The 20,609-nt window shown below is 46.1% G+C and overlaps 1 protein-coding gene across 1 annotated transcript in view; it reads right to left on the bottom strand.

Moving 5' to 3' along the window:
* The window catches only part of LOC144600209 (protocadherin-1-like), a 520,454-nt gene that overhangs the window by 76,787 nt on the left and 423,058 nt on the right, over positions 1 to 20,609 (bottom strand). The window contains exon 5 of the mRNA XM_078411731.1: positions 3,734 to 3,850. Within this exon, the coding sequence (XP_078267857.1) occupies positions 3,759 to 3,850 (92 nt within the window). The 3' untranslated portion in view covers positions 3,734 to 3,758. The remainder of the gene's footprint in view (positions 1 to 3,733; positions 3,851 to 20,609) is intronic.

Genomic DNA, 20,609 nt, shown 5'->3' on the forward strand with positions numbered 1-20,609 from the left:
AGAAGGGCGATCTCCGCCTCTTGAAGAACTGGCGCCCGGTCTCTCTTCTCAGTACGGGTTACAAAGTCTTTGCACGGGCATTGGCCAATCGCCTGGGGCCCATGCTGTCCCATGTGATCCACCCTGACCAGTCCTACACAGTCCCGGGCCGGTCCATCCAGGACAATATCCATCTGGTCCGGGACCTGATCCATCTGTGCCAGAGGGCTGGTCAGTCTGTTGCCTTTCTCTCCCTTGACCAGGAGAAGGCGTTTGACCGGGTGGGACACGACTACCTTCTCGGGACTCTGCGGGCGTTTGGATTCGGACCCCATTTTGTGGCCCGGGTCCGGCTCCTATACGCTGCCGCAGAGTGCCTGGTCAAGGTCAATGGCTCTTTGTTGGCTCCCATTCACTTTGGAAGGGGGGTTCGTCAGGGATGCCCCATGTCCGGCCAGCTTTATTCCCTCTGTGTGGAGCCATTGCTGTGCCTCCTACGGAGGCGGCTGGCAGGTTTAGATTTGCCGGGGCCGGGGGTGGAGGTGGTTCTCTCGGCCTACGCCGACGATGTGTTACTAATGTTCACCGACCCGGTTGACCTGCGGAGGATGCGTGAGTGCCAGCGGGTGTTCTCAGCCGCATCCTCCGCCAGGATCAACTGGGGGAAGTGTGCTGGGCTCTTGGTGGGTCAGTGGCAGGTAGACTCCCTGCCGGAGGAGATGGCAGTTTTTGCGTGGAGCACCACGCACCTCCTCTATCTGGGGATCTACCTGAGTCCCACTGAGGGGGCTTGGCAGGCGAATTGGCAGGAGTTGGAGGCGAAGGTGGTCGCCCGTGTGGGGCGCTGGTCAGGCCTCCTTGGTGTGTTATCATATCGGGGTAGGGCTTTGGTCATAAACCAGCTGGTGGCCTCTCTGCTGTGGTACCGGCTGGCCACTCTGGTCCCGTCCTCTCGTTTCATCGCCATGATACAGAGGAGGTTAGTTAACTTCTTCTGGGGTGAGAGGAACCACTGGGTCTCTGCTGGGGTTCTGAGTCTCCCGTTGGAGGAGGGCGGTCAGGCGCTGGTCTGCGTCCGCACTCAGGTGGCAGCCCTCCGACTCAGGACCTTGCGGAGGTACGTGTACTCCGAATGCCCTCCCAGATGGCACTCGCTGGCCACGTACTTTTTCTGCCAGGGGCGCTGCCTCCAGGAGGGATCACGGCTCCCGGTAGCGGGCATGAGTCAGCGCGCTAGGCGGGAGTTGCCTGGTTTTTACCGTGATCTCCTGAGAGCCAGGAATTTGGTCACCTTCAGCCAGGGCGCTGCTCCTCAGGGGGAGGGGGGTGCTGTGGTTGTGAGGGGGGCCGGTCCTCACCCTGTCACGGTGGGTGTCGAGGAGAGGCGTGTGCGTGGAGCGATTCCGACTGGGCTTACCCCCGCTCCGTCGGAATTGCTCATTGGGCCCACGGCACGGGTCCCTTCCCGAGAGCCGGCCCCACACAATATGAGCCGCCTTTCCCAGATGCCCAGCGTGCCATTCCGTGACGCGGAGAGGCGCGTTTTGTACAGGCTGCTCCTGCACACTCTCCACTTCCTCGCTCTCGTCTTCCGTCCGGACACGCCCTGGCGGTCCGTGTTACCACCTGACGGCGGGAGCGGTCCCCAGTGGAGGTCTCTCTATAAGGGGGTCCTCCCGCTTTACATCGGGGACCTGGGGTGGAGAGTGTTGCATAAGGCTATAGCCTGTAACAGGTACTTGAGCCGGTTCACGGTCTCGTCTGCCGCCTGTCGCTTCTGCGGCGAGGAGGAGACCGTGTACCATTTGTATACAGAGTGCGTGAGGTTACAGCCCCTGTTCCAGTATCTGAAGGGGCTGCTCCTCAAGTTCTGGCTCCATTTTAGCCCTACGCTTTTAATTTTTGGGCACCCGGTACAGAGGGGGGAGGGTCAGGAGGGAGGAGGGGGTCTCCCTGTCGGTCTGCTCCTGGGCCTGGCCAAGATGGCCATCCGCGGGTCCAGGCAGCGGGCAGTCGACGGCCTCACAGAAGTTGGCTGCCTACCCCTGTACCGGGCTTACGTCCGTGCCCGCGTGTCCCTGGAGAGGGAACACGCGGTGTCCACGGGGACTCTGGAGGCCTTCCGGGAACGCTGGTCGCCGCGGGGGGTTGAATGTATTGTTGACAGAGATGGCGGGAATTTAATGTGATAATTGTTTAATTTGTAAACTGCCGATACAGGCGGCTTTTGTTTGATCACATTTTGCTTAGTATGTTTGTATGTTTTTCTTTGGAATAAAACTTTTATATATTTAAAAAAAAAAAAAAAAAAAAAAAAAAAAAAAAAAAAAAAAAAAAAAAAGAGGTCAGGATCGAACCCGCGTCTCTGGCACTGCAAGACAGCAACTCTGCCGCTGCGCCACTGTGCCACCTAGAGTGCTGGCTGAATTACAATCGACGATTCCTTAACATGGTGAGTATCGTGGGTCATCCATTAAGGTTGAGCTCTATGCATTGAATCATTCTACTCTGTCACCGGACCAAGGCACATTTGATGTTCAGATGAGTAATGGTCGTCCATGGCTGCCAGTAATTGTCAAGCTCACCCACCTAATTCTAGCCACCCATGACTTTGGTCGTCCGTTCAATTCAGTCAGCATCCTATATGCTCCCGGGTGAGCCGACAGTGAGAATTATTACAAGCCTCAGGAGTAATGTGCTCAGCGAGGTTTTATGTCCGACGAGAGATTAAAGTCAATGATCTTTCCCGGCATGCAGTAGGATTAATAGATCGGCATGAAAAAAAAAATCTATTCCATCTCATCCTCTAATGTGCTTGACCACAGATACACTGCTTGTCAAAATGTTATAATGATATTCGCATCCCTGCTACTCGGACAGAATAATCAGCTTCGTCTCAATAGGCAGAGGCAACTTCCAACTGAGCTGCAATGGTTTTTGGCGAACAAACACAGACACTCTTGCAGAACTGCAGCCCAGCTCGAAGCTCAGTCCTCAACCCAGACTCCGGTGGGAATCAAGGAGCGGGGATAAGGAACAATTGCCGTCAGCAAAGGAAGATTATCGAGGATCCATTAGGCAGCCAGCAGAGTACTGGGGAACATTGAACATAGGACATAGAACATCGAACATAGAACATAGAAGATAGGACATAGGACATAGAACATTGAACATAGAACATAGAAGATAGGGCATAGGACATAGAACATTGAACATAGAACATAGAAGATAGGGCATAGGATATAGAACATCGAACATTGAACATAGAAGATAGGGCATAGAACATCGAACATTGAACATAGAAGATAGGGCATAGAACATTGAACATAGAACATAGAAGATAGGACATAGGACATCGGACATAGAACATTGGACATAGAAAATGGAAGAGAGAGTAGAGAACATAGAACATAGAGCATAGAACATAGAACATAGGACATAGAACATCGAACATAGAACATAGAAGATAGGACATAGGACATAGAACATCAAACATAGAAGATAGAAGATAGGGCATAGGACATAGGACATAGGACATAGAACATCGAACATTGAACATAGAAGATAGGACATGGGACATAGAACATAGAAGATAGGACATAGGACATAGGACATCGGACATAGAACATTGGACATAGAAAATAGAAGACAGAATTGAGAACAGAACATAGAACATAGAACATAGAACATAGGACATAGAACATAGAACAGAACATAGGACGTAGAACATAGAACATGAAACATAGAACAGTACCTGAAGAAGTGTCTCGATCCAAACGTCACTTTTTCTCCAGAATTACTGTCTGTCCCATTGAGTTACTCCAGCTTTTTGTGTCAATCTTCGGTTTAATCCAGCATCTGCAGTTCCTTCCTGCATACAACAGTACAGCATAGAAGAATGAATGGATTTACTTTACTACAGACTTTAGCGATACGGCGCGGAAGCAGGCCCTTCGGCCCGCCGAGTCCTCGCCAACCAGCGATCACCCCATACACCTGCACTTTCCTGCACCCTAGGGACAACTTACAATTTTTACCAAAGCCAATTAAACTACAAACCTGTACGTCTTTGGCATGTGGGAGGAAACTAGAACAGTCGGAGGAAACCCACGCGGGTCACAGGAACACCAATAGTCAGGATCGAACACGGGTCTCTGGCATTGTAAGGCAGCTACTCCACTGCTGTGCCACTGTTTACAGAGAGAAAACATGGGGTTCACACAGGATTAGTGCTTGTTCTAAACTGTGGACTGGCTAGACCAAAGTGCCTGAGACCATAGAGAAATACAAGATGGAAACAGGCCCTTTGTTTGGCCTGTCGATTCCCGCCGACCAGCGATCACCCCGTACACTAGAACTATCCGACACACCAAGGACAATTTACAATTTACAGAAGCCAATTAACCTACAAATCTGCACATCTTTGGAGTGTGGGAGGAAACTGGAGCACCTGGAGAAAACACATGCGGTCACAAGGAGAACGTACAAATCCCATTGCAGACAACAGCCAGGGTCAGGATGGAACCCGGGTCTCTGGTGATGTAAGGCAACAACTCTACCGCTGTGCCACTCTGACATCCTTTCTGTGCTTTCTGATTCTATGACTCTAACAAAATTAGGGTATTTGATCTTTGAGCTTATAATTTCAGTAAAATAATGACTGATTTGTGACCGTAATGCGTAAAGCCGCCTTCTTGAATTTCCCTTAAACAAGGGCAGCATAGCGGGGCAGCGGTAGAGTTGCTGCCTTACAGGTCTAGAGACCCAGGTTCGATCCAGACTACAGGTGCTGTCTGTACAGAGTTTGTACATTCTCCCTGTGACCGCGTGGCTTTTCTCCAGGGGCTCTGGTTTCCTCCTACACTCCAGAGATATGCAGGTTTATAGGTTAATTGGCTTCTGTAAATTGTCCCTAGTGTATAGCATAGAACTAGTGTACAAGATGATCATTGGTCAGCCCAGCCTCGGTGTGCCGAAGGACATGTTTCCGCACTGTATTTCTAAAACTCTAAAATAATTTAACTAACAAAATATAGGTTTCAAATGATTAATTGACCTTGCATAAATTACCTCCCACCCTGCATCGGACTGGAATGAAGCAAGTGCAGTGAAAAATCAAATGTTGTATTTCATTCCTTATCCTTTTTTTCCATCTGACTGTTCATTTGGCAGTATTTAAATGCCTTTTGTGCTAGGATATTTCTACAGCCCCTTTTAACACCATTAGGGAAGATAGCCTATATTTAGAGATAGCCTCATCGGCTCGGAATGAATGAATGGTGGTGATTGCTATTGACTGCTGTTCTGACAATGGGCTTGCCTGTGTATTTTCAGCGCCTCCCGCTAATGTGCTCCGGCATCGTGACTGGGTCGGTCGGTTAGAATGCAGTGAGGAATCGTCCCCGTCAACAGGCCGGCCAGAGGCAGGGCCCAGCGCGGCGGGCCAGACCGCACGGAGCACAGGAAGAGTTCTGTGGGCCTCCCCACATGCTTGCCGTAGTGTTCGGAGCGAAAGGGCTAATTGCACGACAAAAAAGCGAGGTGATAAAAGGAAATATGAGTGAAACTTGCAAACGCTGCTGTCAAAATGCTGATAAAAGTGAGACTCCAGTTGCCACGGAAACCATTGTTGTTCTGTTTCTATTAAAACAATTTTTTCGAACCTCAAAATGTTAATACAGTCAATGAAAGACAAATACTCACCTGATCCGTTGGCGATTTTCTTTGAATTACATTGTGAATCATTATTCCTCCATTGTACGGATTTTAACACACCAAAATTGCTGCCTATTCAACCCCTCCAATTATATCGAAGCCTAATGCTTTTTATTCAGTTTATTCCATTCAAACTTGGCTCTGATGCTGTGCATAATCCCATTGTACTAAATCAATTCGCTCCCAGCAGGAACAAAAAGAACTAAGCTTAAGAATTTTATCGTTTTATTATTTCTGTTATTATTTTGGACCATTTTTTTCCCCTTTCTCCTGTTATCGACTATCTTTTGGACTGTCATGTCCACTACTGAGGAGATTTGTGAAGGGGCAAGACAGAGGAAGGGAGAGATAGAGGAAGAAGAGGGGGGGGGGGGGGGCGGGTAGAATGAATTTGTTTGAAGTCTTCAGAACTGCAACCCTTTCGTATGTCATGACAATGACACCCCAAACCAAATGGTCGCCACCCGAAACGTCACCTATTTGTGTTCTCCCGCTGAGTTACTCCAGCACGTTGTGTCTTCTTCCAGAGTCAATAACTTTTCTTTTGAGGTCTAGTCAAAGGAAATGCAAAAGCATATTTCTCTAACGAGCTATCCATTTACCTTACGAGAACATGATCATCATATCATATCATCATATATATACAGCCGGAAACAGGCCATTCGGCCCACCAAGTCCGTGCCGCCCAGTGATCCCCGTACATTAACACTATCCTACACCCACTAGGGACAATTTTTACATTTACCCAGCCAATTAACCTACATACCTGTACGTCTTTGGAGTGTGGGAGGAAACCGAAGATCTCGGAGAAAACCCACGCAGGTCACGGGGAGAACGTACAAACTCCTTACAGTGCAGCACCCGTAGTCAGGATCGAACCTGAGTCTCCGGCGCTGCATTCGCTGTAAAGCAGCAACTCTACCGCTGCGCTACCGTGCAGTGGCGGCACAGTGGCGCAGCTGTAGAGTTGCCGCCTTTATGTCTTTGGAATATGGGAGGAAACCGAAGCTCCCGGAGAAACCTCATGGGGTCACAGGGAGAACGTTCAGATTCCGGCAGAGACCACCTCTCGTCTGGATTGAACCCAGGTCTCTGTCACTGTAAGGCAGTGACACTACCTCTGTGCCCCTGTGCGGCCATTGTAGGATTAATGTAAAGTGGGTGGTTGATAGCACGGTCTTGGAGGGCTGAAGGGTCTGTTTTCCCACTGTATCTATGAGATAAGCCTACTCTTCCTTTCATCGCGGTCATGATGAATCTTTTACCTCGGCACCACTTTCCTGCCTTCTCCCCACATACCTGACAACCCTCAACATCCAGAAACCTATTGATCTCTGCATTGTATGAACTCAGTGGATGAACCTCCATTGTTCCAATAAAGAGCCACAAATTGCCGGAGTAACACACTAGTGGCAATTTTGCTGAGGCCAAAATTAATATTCAAGCCTCTAGTGTGTGTGGAACGGGTTTTTTTAGTTTAGAGATACTGCGCGGAAGCAGGACCTTTGGCCCACCAAGTCCGTACCTACCAACGACCCGCACACTAACACTACTTCTACATACACTAGGGACACTTTACAATTCTATCAAGCCAATTAACCCACAAACCATATGTCTTTGGAGTGTGGGAGGAAACTGGGGCACCTGGAGAAAACCCACATGGTCACGGGGAGAACGTACAAACTCCGTACAGATAGCATCCATAGTCAGGATCGAACCCGGGTTTCCGGCCCTGTAAGGCAGCAACTCTACCGCTGTGCCACTGTGCCACCATCAATGGGCAAAGTGGCTTCCTCTTGTACCTTCCTACACCTGACCTCCTACGCCTGAATCCAGTCTCATCTGTAATTCTAACTGTGATGTTAGACATACAAAAAATCATGATAACCTTTTGTATTTCCATTTTTTTTCAACAGGAAATGTATTTATATGCCCTGTGAAGTCAACATATTTATTTGTGGTATACTTGAAATAATGCAACACTATCGAAACAAGTGTTCAGATAAATGTGGTATCTCATGAATCAAAGGATGAATATTCAGAGAGTTATATCTCAGGCTGCAAAGCCGGAATCAAGTGGCACTGTATCAGGATAAGGGATTGTCCATATAAAACATAGAACATAGAACAGTACAGCACCAGAGCAGGCTCTTCGACCCACAGTATCTACACCGAACATGATCCCAAGTTAAGCCAATCTTCCCAGTCTGCACATATCATCATATCATCATATCATATATAAATACAGCGCAGAAACAGGCCTTTTCGGCCCACCAAGTCCGCGCCGCCCAGCGATCCCCGCACATTAACACTATCCTACACCCACTAGGGACAATTTTTTACATTTACCCAGTAAACCTACATACCTTTCCATCCATATGCCTTTCCAAAAGCCTATTAAATGTCGCTAATTTATCTGCCTCCACCACCACCCCTGGCAGTACTTCCTACGCTCCGTGTAAACAAATTGCCGACATATCTCCTTTAAAGATCGTCCCACTCACCTTAAAACTATGCTCTCTAGACTTTGTTTCCACCCTGGTAAGTGGTTCTGACTGTCCACCTTATCTATGTGGGGCGGCACAGAGGTGCAGCGGTAGAGTTGCTGCCTTACTTCACCAGAGACCCGGGGTTCGATCCTGACCACGGGTTCTGTCCGTGCGGAATGTGTACCTTCTCCCAGTGACTGTGTGGGTTTTCTCCAGGTGCCCTAGGTTCCTCCCACATCCCAAAGATACGCTGTATCTCTAAACTAAACTAAATGCGCAGGTCTGTAGGTTAATTGGTTTCCCGACATTGTCCCTAGGGTGTAGGAAAGAACTAGAGTTCGGGTAATTGTTGGTCGGCGTGGATTCGGTGGGCCAAAGGGTCTGTTTCTATGCTTTGCCTCTAAACTAAACGAAACTAAACTAATCTATGCCCTTATAATTTTATATACTTCTATCGGGTCTCCCCTCAGCCTCTGACACTCCAGGGAAAGCATTCCAAGTACGTCCAACCTCTCCTTATCGCCAATACCCTGTAATCCAGGCAACATTCTGGTAAAAGGAGGTACAAGGAACTGCAGATGCTGGCTTCTGTAAACAAGGACACAACCTGCTGGAGTAACAACAGGTCAGGTAGAAGGACGTCTGGACAACATGGACAGGTGACGTTTCAGGTCGAGACATTTCTTCAGACTGACTGTAGGTGGGGGAGAGGAAAGCTGGAAGGGGAGAGGCAGGCCAAGGCATCGCAGGTAATAGATGGGCACAGTACGAGAGGATTTTATTGTCATATCTCCCAGATAGAACAATGAAATTCTTACTTGCAGCAGCACAACAAAATATGTGAACATCGTACACTGTAAACAATATTTGATTATTGTTTGATTATTTGATTATTTTCTGCTGTGCTGCTTGCAACATGTCACCACAGGCAGGCACCATTTTTAAAAAAACATTGTACTTACTTTGTGTGTATTGTTAGCAAAACCAAAGAATTTCACTGTACCTCGGTACATGTGACAATAAAGTATCATTGATTCATTGAAGTGCTTGGCGAAATGGTTGCCAAGTCCACGTTTGGACACAGGACTGTACCTGGCTAAACTGTTTGCACTGAGAAAGGCAACGTCGTCATCTGATGAATGTACCTAAATTCTGCAGAATAAAGATCCAGCAGCTCTCAACTAAAATTAAACTAACATGAATGAAATTGGATGGACGGCTGCAGACAATGAAACACTGCAAGTGTTGAACTGTAATGGAAGAGGCTGAGATCCTGGAGAATGAGGTGTTCAACAATGATTCTCAATTTCTTTCAATTTCATTCTGAGTTCTTACAAAGGAGAACGATTCAAGCAATTTAGTCCTACAATTACTGCTGTTAAAGTGTATTCTTATTTCATCTCAAAGCAGATATTTTATTCTTTGTTCGCTCATCCACTTGTGCAATGTTGTGGTGGTGTCACTGTTATTTGTTGATATAGACTGGCCCCTGGACCGAGTTCTTTGAATGCCATTTAAGTTAATAGTGAGCCATGCTATTGTGGGTCTGGAGACTTTCAGGAGTCAAACCAGGTAAGAAAGATGTGTTTCATTCCCTTATAATAAATCCCAGAAGCAATCCTGCCAGAGCAGAGTGGAGCAGTTGGTCGAGCTGCTGCCTCAGAGTGCCAGAGACATGGGTTCAATCCTGACCTCGGGTGTTGTCTGTGTGTGTGGAGTTTGCACGTTCTCCCTGTGACTGCGTGGGTTTCCTCCGGGTGCCCCAGTTTCCCCCCACATCCCGAAGACATGCGGGTTTGTAGGTTGAGTTGAGTTTAGTTTATTGTCATGTGTATGATGAAAATATTTGTTGCACGCTAGCTTGTCAGTGGAAAGACAATACATGATTACAATCGAGCCTTCCACAGTGTACAGACACATGATGAAGAGAAATGACGAGAATAACATTTAGTGAAAGTCCAGTAACATCCGATCAAAGATAGTCCGAGGGTCTTCAATGAGGTAAATAGTGGCTCAGGATTGCTCTCTTGTTGTTGGTAGGATGGTTCAGTTGCCTGATAACAGTTGAGAAGAAACTGTCCCTGAACCTGGAGGTGTGCGTTTTCACACTTCTGCACACTCTAGGTTAATTGTCCTATGTAAAATTACCCCCTGAATGTAAGCAGTGGGATAACAGTAGAACTAGTGTTGATGGGTGATTGAAGGTCAATGTGGACTCGGTGGGCTGAATGGCCTGTTTCCATGCTGTCTCTGTAAAACTACAACTAAAACTATTTTAATGCAGTTCTCATATTACCATGGTGATTCAAAGTATTTAGTACTGGAAGTTAATTTCTGTAGTTACCAGGAAGGGGGTTTGATTTTGTTTAGTCCTGGATCCATTGTGTAGGCTCCTGGATGAAATCCACCATGACATCGTGCACAATGAGATTTATCACCTAAGAAGATGTCTCCATTTGTGGGTCACGGCACCATGCTGGAGAGGGCTCTGCCCAAGCCGACTGTCTGCCCCTTTGCCGGGGTTACATTCGTGCCTGGGTGTCCCTGTCTGTGTGTGCGTGGAATTTGTACGTTCTCCCTGTGACCGCGTGGGTTTTCTCCGGGATCTCTGGTTTCCTACCACACTCCAAAGTCGAGCAGGTTTGTAGGTTTAATGGCTTCGGTAAAAAATGTAAATTGTCCCTGGTGTGTAGAACAGTGCTAGTGTCGACACGGACTAGTGGGCTGAAGGGCCTGTTTCCACACGGTATCTCTAAAGTCTAAAGTAAAGGGGCATGGACCAAACGCAAGAAACTGTTCGATAGGGCATCTTTGTCGGCAAGGGCAGGTTGGGCCAAAGTGCCTGTTTCCGTATGACTATATGACTAGTCAGGTATCACAAAATGCTGGAGTAACTCAGCGGGTCAAGCAGCATCTCTGGAGAGAAGGAATGGGTGACGTTTCAGGTCGAGACCCTTCTTCAGACTGAAGAAAGGTCTCGACCCAAATCATCACCCATTCCTCCTCTCCAGAGATGCTGCCTGACCCGCTGAGTTGCTCCAGCATTTTGTGATACCTTCGATTTGTACCAGCATCTGCAGTTATTTTCCTACATGACTAGTCAGAATCGGCACTTCTGGTGCAAGCGGTAAGATGGAGAGGGAGTGAAGTGTATGTTTAAATTTCAGATGTGAGTTTTATTTAATCGCTGGATCTGGGCTTTGCTTTTACACTTTGTGACAGTCCAGTTCAGAGCACTCAGTAAATCACTCGAGAGAGAGAGGTGTAAGTGCACATTCTTGAGCCTGTGTGCAAACATGCAGGTAGTGTCTCCGCTGGGTGATTTACAGTTTATTATGATTTTCAAGCTCCATCTTTTCAATATCAAAGCTTCTGAACAACAGAACAAGGATCATTCTATCAATGTCACGATGAGTGAGTGCTGCATAAACAGCCGTTCCTCACTGGCACCTGTTAATAGTTTCACAGTCACGCAGCACTTCTCCACAGTTTAACTCCTGCATGGCCATCTCCTTCTCCAAACACATCTCGCACTCACATTTCCGGAAGTGCATATTAAACGGGTTTGACTGGAAGATTGGGGGGAGAAGAGGGTGGTGAGTGGCATCCATTAGAATCGGAATCATAAAGGCTTATGGTATGTTTGGCTTTATTTATTTTTTGTAGTAAAAAAAATACTTTATTCAAGAAATAAATATATACAAAACACATTCCTTCCAAAACTCCATCCGACATTCTGGGAGGCTATACATACATTCAAAACATACATTCAATACACCAATTACATAAAATTACCCCCCACCCTCGCCACTCATGTGGCCCACTGGCGTGGAATCCCTTCCCTTATTTTGAGGGGCGTCTCCACCACACCCTGCCCACCCCCCCCCCCCCCCCCCCCATGTCTGCTTGGGGCACTGAGTATAAGAGTCAGGAAGTCATGCTGCAGCTTTTGGAGTATTGCGTACGGTTCTGGTCGACCCGCATTACAGGAAGGTTGTGGAGGCTTTGGAGAAGGTGCAGAAGAGGTTAAGTTTCGTTTTTAGTTTCGCAATGCAGCACGGAAACAGGCCCTTTGGCCCAGAGTCCGCATCGACCAGCCATTCCTGCTCACTAACAGTATCCTGCACACACTAGGGACAATTTGCAATTATACCAAGCCAATTAGCCTACAAACCTGTATGTCTTTGGAATGTGGGAGAAAGCTGGAGCTCCTGGTGAAAACCCACGCAGGTCATGGGGAGAATGTACAAACTCCAGATAGATAGCACCTGTATTCAGGATCGAACCAGGATCTCTGGCGTAGTAAGGCAGAAGGGCCTGTTTCCGTGCTGTATCTCTAAACTAAAACTAAAATAAGCTGATATGGCAAGTCTGGAGGCTTGTACTTTGTTAAAGAAGTTTATTGTGGCAGCAATATTCAATTACAAAGGATAACAAACGAGATTACAGACAACCATTAACTCAAACTGTTCACATCGAAGTTCTCTTCCCACTGCCTAGTTTTGGGCCCCAAAACCACCACCTGACCTTGCTGACCAATCAGCGGGTTCGACTCTCAGGACCAATCCCTATGGTCGCACCACCATGTGACCTTGCTGGCCAATCCGAGGGTTCGACTCTCAGGACCAATCCCTATGGTCGCTACACTGAACTATTTCTGGCATTGGCTGTGAAGTGATGTGACTTATTTCAGTTGTTAGAGTTGCTGAATTATAAAGTTGCTGTTCAGAGATGGGCAAAAGTCAAACTGCTGGAAGAAGTTTAGGTAGGTTAATTGGCTGGGTAAATGTAAAAATTGTCCCTAGTGGGTGTAGGATAGTGTTAATAGTGTTAGTGTGCGGGGATCACTGGGCGGCACGGACTTGGAGGGCCGAAAAGGCCTGTTTCCGGCTATATATATATGATGATGATGATGATGATGATGATGATGAACTCTATAAGTCAAGCATCATCTGCAGAAGCAAAGGGACGTTCGACATTTCAGGTCGAGACCTTGCATCAGGACTGATCTTATCTGGCACTCTGACTCAAAACTGCAGAAGTACAAGAGTGCTGAAGGTACTATTTTTTTAATGGATTTTAATTGTTAACCAATATCATCAAACACCCACACCATCCCGGCTAATCTCAAACTGTTCCATATGAATAAAGGTACAAGGTACCATGACCATCGTGTTCAAAACTAACGTCTAACCCTTCAACCATCAGGCTCTTGCACTACGGATTTTGGCTTTTGCATATCATGGTTTTCTAGTTTTATGGTTATTCATTTATTTCACTTTAGATGATGATATATTTATCTGTAAGTTACCGTAATTAGGACGTGTTAAACTGCAGCAAGTAAGAATGTTATTGTTCCATTCTGGGTACATGTGACAATTCAACAATTCTTGACTCGTCCTGGTAGCTGAGCCAAAAGCGATGTTGAGAATCCAAAACAAATATGGAAAATGACAGAAGTTCTCAATGGGTCAGCCAACATCTGTTGCTGGCGATGTATAGTCAATGTTTCAGATCGATGGCTCTGCATCAGAACAGTGTTTGATTTTGCTATATTTGGAGCGTTAATGGTTCCTTGGCATCATCTTGAAGTTCTGGGCTGAGAATCAGAGTGTTGGTGGAAGTCCCACAAAGATAGAGAACATTCACCAGACTGGTTCCAAGGATGGGAGATTTCAACTGCACGAATCTTCGAAATTTAAAGAGATTAGGCATGTTACCGAGAACTCTAACAAACTCGTACATATAGGCAGTAGAAGGCAGAAACAAACAGCTGCACATGCTGGTTTATACCAAAGATAGACACAAAGTGCTGGAGTAACTCAACGGGTCAGGCAGCATCTCTGGAAAAAATGGATGTGAGATGTTTCAGGTCAGGACTCTTCATCAGACCATGAAGAAGGGTTCCGACCCAAAACAGAATAGCGTTTCATAGTGAGAGGATTTGAGTATAGCGGCAAAGAGGTCCTACTGCAGTTGTACAGGGCCCTGGTAAGTATACACCTGGAATATTGTGTGCAGTTTTGGTCTCCTAATTTGAGGGAGTGCAGCGTGGGTTCACCAGGTTAATTCCCGGGATAGCGGGATTGATATATGATGAAAGAATGAATCGACAGCTTATATTCACAGGAATTTAGAAGGATGAGAGGGGATCTTATAGAAACATATAAAACTCTTAAGGGATTGGACAGGCTAGATGCAGGAAAAATGTTCCTGATGTTGGGGGAGTCCAGAACCAGGGGTCACAGTTTAAGAATAAGGGGTAGGCCATTTAGGGCAGAGATGAAGAAAAACCTTTTAACCCAGAGAGTTGTGAATCTGTGGAATTCTCTGCCACAGAAGGCAGTGGAGGCCAATTCACTGGATGTATTCAAGGGAGAGTTAGATATAGCTCTTAAGGCTAACAGAATAAGGAATATGGGGAGAAAGCAGGAACAGGGTACTGATTTTGGATGATCAGCCATGATCATATTGAATGGCGGTGCTGGCTCGAAGATGCATCTTTGCATCTATTTATTGTAGAAAGTATCCTAATTGGTTGCATCATGGCTTGATATGGCTGTTATCAGGCAACTGAACCATCCTATTACCAGCTAGAGAGCGTGACCTCCATCTATATCACCGGAGACCCTTGGACTATCTTTTATTAGACTTTACTGTACCTAATCTTGCACTAACGTTTATTCCCTTTATCCTGTATCTGTACACTGTGGATGGCACGATTGTAATCGTGTATAGCTGTTTCGCTGACTGGATACCACGCAACAAAGAAGCTTTTCACTGTACCTCGGTACATGTGACAATAATAAAGTAAACATATCCAAACAATCACAAGAGACCGCTGAGATTAGTGTACTCAACCCCGTCCATCATGGTCATTAGCTCCCCCCTAATTTCAAAGCCATCTTCGAGGTGCTGCCTCACAAAGATGGCATCTATCACCAAACATCCCCATCATCTAGATCAGGCCCTTTCCTCACTGCTACCATCAGGCAGGAGGTCCAGAAGCCGGAAATCCCACACCTCCAAGTTCAGCAAAACAGCACGTTCCAACTTTTAGGGTGCTAAACCGACCTGCACAACCCAAATCCTACCGCAACAACAGAACACTACTTGGGGTACTTGCTTCTTGCACCACCATGGACTTGTTTTATTTAACTAAATGTGTTTTGGACTCCTGTCTTGTTTTTAGCAGTCTTGTCTTTGTACTGTCTCACAGAATCGATGAGTAATTTATGTTACACACTATGCTTTTGTGTGTTATCTGAGTCTATGTGCCTGTAATGCTGCTGCAAGCAAGATATTCATTGTTTAGTTTTGAGATATAACGTGAAAACAGGCTCTTCGGCCAACCAAGTCCACGCTGAGCAAAGATCACTCATACACTAGTTCCATGTTATCCCAGTTTTGGATCCTACCAACTAGGGACAATTTACAGAAGCCAATTATGCTACGAACCTGCACATCTCAGGGATGTGGGAAGAGACCGGAGCAAACCCGTGAGGTCACATGGAGAACGTACAAACTCCCTACAGGCAACACCTATAGTCAGGATCAAACTCAGGTCTCTGGGGCTGTAAGGTAGCAACTCTACTGCTGCGCCACTGTGCCGCCCATTGCACCTGTACCACACCATACTTTTGCATATGACAATAAACTTGCCTTGGCTTTAGACTGAAGAGTCTGAAGTTGTTTTCCCCCGAGCAAAAATGTTGAGAGCGAACAAGTTGCAAGATTTGATTGAAGGTGAGAGGTTCAGATAGAATAAAGATACAAAAGAAACTGCAGATGCTGGAATCTTAAGCTAAACACAAAGTGCTGGAGGAACTCAATGGGTCAATAGACAATAGACAATAAATAGGTACAGGAGTAGGCCATTCGGCCCTTCAAGCCAGCACCGTATATTCAATGTGATCATGGCTGATCATTCACAATCAGTACTCTGTTCTTGCCATCTCCTCATACCCCCTGACTCCACTATCATTAAGAGCTCTATCTAGTTCTCTCTTGAAAGCATCCAGAGAATTGGCCTCCACTGCCTTCTGAGGCAGAGAATTCCACAGATTTACAACACTGACTGAAAAAGGTTTTCCTCATCTCCGTTCTAAATGGTCCACCCCTTATTCATAAACTGTGACCCCTGGTTCTGGACTCCCCCAACGTTGCGAACATGGGTCAGTGGATCATTAGATCATAAGATCATAAGTGATAGGAGTAGAATGAGGCCATTCGGCCCATCAAGTCTACTCCACCATTCCATCATGGCTGATCTATCTCTCCCTCCTAACCCCATTCTCCTGCCTTCTCTCCTTAACCTCTGACACCTGTACCAATCAAGTGGAGAGAATGGAGAGGCAATATTTCGGGTCAGGACAATCCTTCAAATTGAGAATAAAGAGGGAAGCTGCTCCCACTGGCAGGTAACTCAAGAACCAAAGGATAAAGATATAAAATGCTGAAGAAAGACTTATTTTCACGGAGGTAATTACGATCTGGAACTCGTCTGCACAGATGGTGAAAACAGGAATAATCAGTATCTTCAAAGGAATTGCATTTTCTTTATTCATTCACCGAATGCAAGCAACGCCAACCTTTATTGCCTGTTTCTGATTCCTCCTGGATGCAACTAAGGTTCAACTATAATGAGTGACACAGTGGCACAGCAGTAGTTTATTTTAGTTTAGACATTCGGCGCTGGAACAGACGCTTTGGCCAACCGAGTCCCGCCAACCAGCGATCACCGCACACTAACGCTATCCTCCACACACTAGGGACAATTTAACTTCTAAACCAAGCCAAGAAACCTACAAACCTGTACGTCTTTGGAGTGTGGGAGGAAACTGGAGCTTCCCAGAGAAAACCCACGCAGGTCAAGGGGGAACGTACAAACTCTGTACAGACAGCACCCGTAGTCAGAATCAAAGAATCAAACACGGGTCTCTGGCACTGTAAGGCAGTAACTCTACCACTGCACAACCATGCCAGTGGCAGTAGATCTTGGCCATCCTTACTACCGATACAACCATTTTGATTAGTACGGGTGTCAGGGATTATGGGGAGAAGGCAGGGGAATGGGGTTGAAAGGGAAAGATAGATCATCCATGATTGAATGGCAGAATAGACTTGATGGGCCATATGGCCTAATTCTGCTCTGACAACTCATGACCTTATGAACTTGCAAATTAACTTTATGGGAATCCTGCACCAGCACTCCCAAGTCCCTTTGCACCTCCGACTTCTGAATTCTCTCCCCATTTAGAAAATAGTCTACGCTAGTCTGATAAACTAAACTAAACTCAACAAAGGCCCTGTTCTTGTGCCAATGGAAATGAAGTTCAGAAACAGTGTGTAACTCCGACAAACCATTGCTTTGACATTTAGTGTAAGCATCAGATGATAAATCTCTATGTGCACCAGATCCGACTTTGTGTTGCTCCCTGCTGATCCTGGCTGTTGAAAGCTGGAAAGTGCTTCGTTTTCTCACACTCTCACACCTCACTTTGAACAGAATTTTGTTTTTGTTGCAAAACTCCAAAGTAAGGAATGAAGATACTGAAAAATCTAAGTGGATGGCAATTATAGATCAACGCCCTGCCTGGGCAGTTCACCCAGTTTACACATTGGGTATAATTCCATAGAATGGAGGAGGCTGTTCAGTCCAGCATGCCTATTCTAGCCCCATTGGAAGAGTGGTCCTAATATTTTCTGAAGAAGGGTCCTAACCTGGAACTTCAGTCCTTGGGGAGGCTTTGAGTAGAGTAAGTCGATGTTTACCAGAATGCTGCCATTCCTTCTCTCCAGTGATGCCGCCTGTCCCGCTGAGTTACTCCAGCATTTTGTGACCATCTTTGGTGTAAACCAGCATCTGGAGTTCCTTCCTACACACTGGTATAGGAAGTATTAGTTACTACGAGAGACACACTGAACTGCTGTCTGAAAAATGTCACCTATCCTTCTTCTCCAGAGATGCTGCCTGACCCGCTGAGTTACTCCAGCATTTTGTATCCTTTTGTCCCACCCCTGTAATGTTTTTCATGAAACTTTGAAAGTCCCTATCACGTCCAATTATCTCTTGAAAGTTCCACTGGAGTCTGATTTGATTTTTCTTTCTTGGAGATCGTTCCAGATTACAGCAACCCTCAATGTGAAGATATTTCTCATCATTGCCTTTCAAATGACTACAGTGGGTGGCATTGTAGAGAGTGAAGATGGTTGTCAATAAATTGCTGCAGGATCTTGGTCGGTTGGGCAGGTGGGCCGAGGAATGGTTAATGGAGTCTAATACAGGGAAGTGCAAGGTGTTGTAGTTTGGGAAGTTAAACCAGAGAAGGATCTACACAGTGAATGGCAGGGCTCTGGTGGAGGTGGAATGAAAGTGTGGCCAGGGTGGTGTGGGGACTTGATGATGCTGGCATGTCTTTTTGAGGCAGAGCGACCAATAGATCCAATAGATCCCTGCAATGGTGGGGAGGTCAGTACCCGTGATAGAGCAGGCAGTGCCCACTACCCTTTATCCTTCGTTCCCCAGGTGGTTGAGTTGTTGAACCAGGCCGTGATGCCACGTCAATATGGTCTCCACCTGTAGATATTCAAGAGGGTATTTATTGACATACTAAATCACTTCAATCTTCAATGCGCTGGGTCCAGGACAGATATCTGAGCTACTTATGAAGCCACTTTCAAGGAAATCATTACTTCTCATTCAGATTAATTTTTGTTCCAGTTTCATATTTCTCATTGGACTTTAACAATTTTTACATTTCATATGCAGTCCCACATCAGTCAGAATGTCAATATTTAACAATGATATACATGCACCATCACTCATTAGAACTCACTCAACCGTAAATCTTATTCTCATTGTACAATCATCTGCTAAACTTTAAGCATAGTTAATAATTCAATGCTTTTTTTTCCCAAGTAAAAGACCATAGGCTAAATTTCTATGCCCATGTGTGTTAGCACATTAAATTTTCTCAGCTCTAATTGAATATCAGATTTGTAGTTAGTCTGTCTTAAAATCAAAACCATGGCAAGCTGTCAAGCCCATTCTTTAGACTTTTGTTTGGTTTGTGCGATGGTCTGGGCTGCATCCACAGATAGGTTATGAGTGGACTGTGGAATGTTGTCAAATCCACTTACACAGGGCTGCATTGATCAGTTGCACCAGCCTGCACTGACTTCACTCAAGGAGAACGCTATTCAGACCCATCGTTTCAGTCCTCAATTGTTTGGCTGAGGGGAGTGGCTGTCATCTCGAGCACTCTCAAAGTCCACTTGTTCAGCCCTGCGGCAGCAGCTCTGGAGGGTTGGAAGGGGCCAGGCAGAAATACTTGCCATGGTGTCATCTTGAAGCCTGAGTGATCGCCGTCCTTCTTGTAAAACGACACCGAAGGAAACATTGTATTTCTGATAAGGTCAGCTCTTGCCCGAGGGCTGGGAACTGCGCTCCAGCTAATTACAGTCAAGTATCCGTGAGAGACCACAAGTCTCTGTCACCCTCTTGGCTTTGCAACAATAGTGTCTCAGTAGAAATGCATTCGCTTCTGAGTCAGAGGTCTATGTTCACACTGCCTTCCAAAGATTTTAGCACAGTCTAACCTGATAATGTAGCCCAGTAACAAGGGAATAAAAAGTGGGACAGATAAGACATCGGTGAGAAGAAAGGTTCCAACCCGAGACGTCACCCATTCTTTTTCTCCAGAGTTGCTGTGCTGCCGGGACCCGCTGAGTTACTGTAGCATTTTGTGTCTATCTTTGGTATAAACCAGCATCTGCAGTTTCTTCCAAAACATTAAACTGAGACCTGGTCTGCCTGCTCGATGGAATGCATAAGATCCCCTGGTATTTTTTTAAAAAAGAAGAGCCTTTAACCTCCTTTGACATGGGGAGGGGACTTTCGGTCGTCATGGGAAAGTTGGACCAAAGGGCCTGTTTCCAAGCTTAGTTTAGTTTATTGTCACATGTACCGAGCGAGGTACAGTGAAAAGCGTTTTGTTGCATGGCAACTAGTCAGAGAAAAGACTGTACAAGATTAAAATCAAGCCGCCCATAGTGTACAGATACAGGATAAAGGGATAAAGGGAATAACATTTAGTCCAAGGTAAAGTCCAATTAAAGATAGTCCAAGGGTTTCCTTGGAGGTAGATGGTAGGTCAAAACTGTTCTCTAGTTATTTATTGGATGGTTCAGTTGCCTGATAACAGCTGTGAAGAAACTCTACCTGAATCTGGAGGTGTGCGTTTTCACACTCCCCGTACCTCTTGCCCGATGGGTTCAGTTTAGTTTAATGTCACGTGTACAAAGGTACAGTGAAAAGCTTTTTGTATGCACTTTGTCATCAACCCCCAACACATTCGGGGCAATTTACGGAAGCTGATTAGCCTTCAAACCCGAAAGTCTTTGGAATGTGAGTGGAAACCGGAA

The sequence above is a fragment of the Rhinoraja longicauda genome, chromosome 14 (assembly GCF_053455715.1).
Source record: "Rhinoraja longicauda isolate Sanriku21f chromosome 14, sRhiLon1.1, whole genome shotgun sequence".
Lineage (NCBI taxonomy): Eukaryota > Metazoa > Chordata > Chondrichthyes > Rajiformes > Arhynchobatidae > Rhinoraja > Rhinoraja longicauda.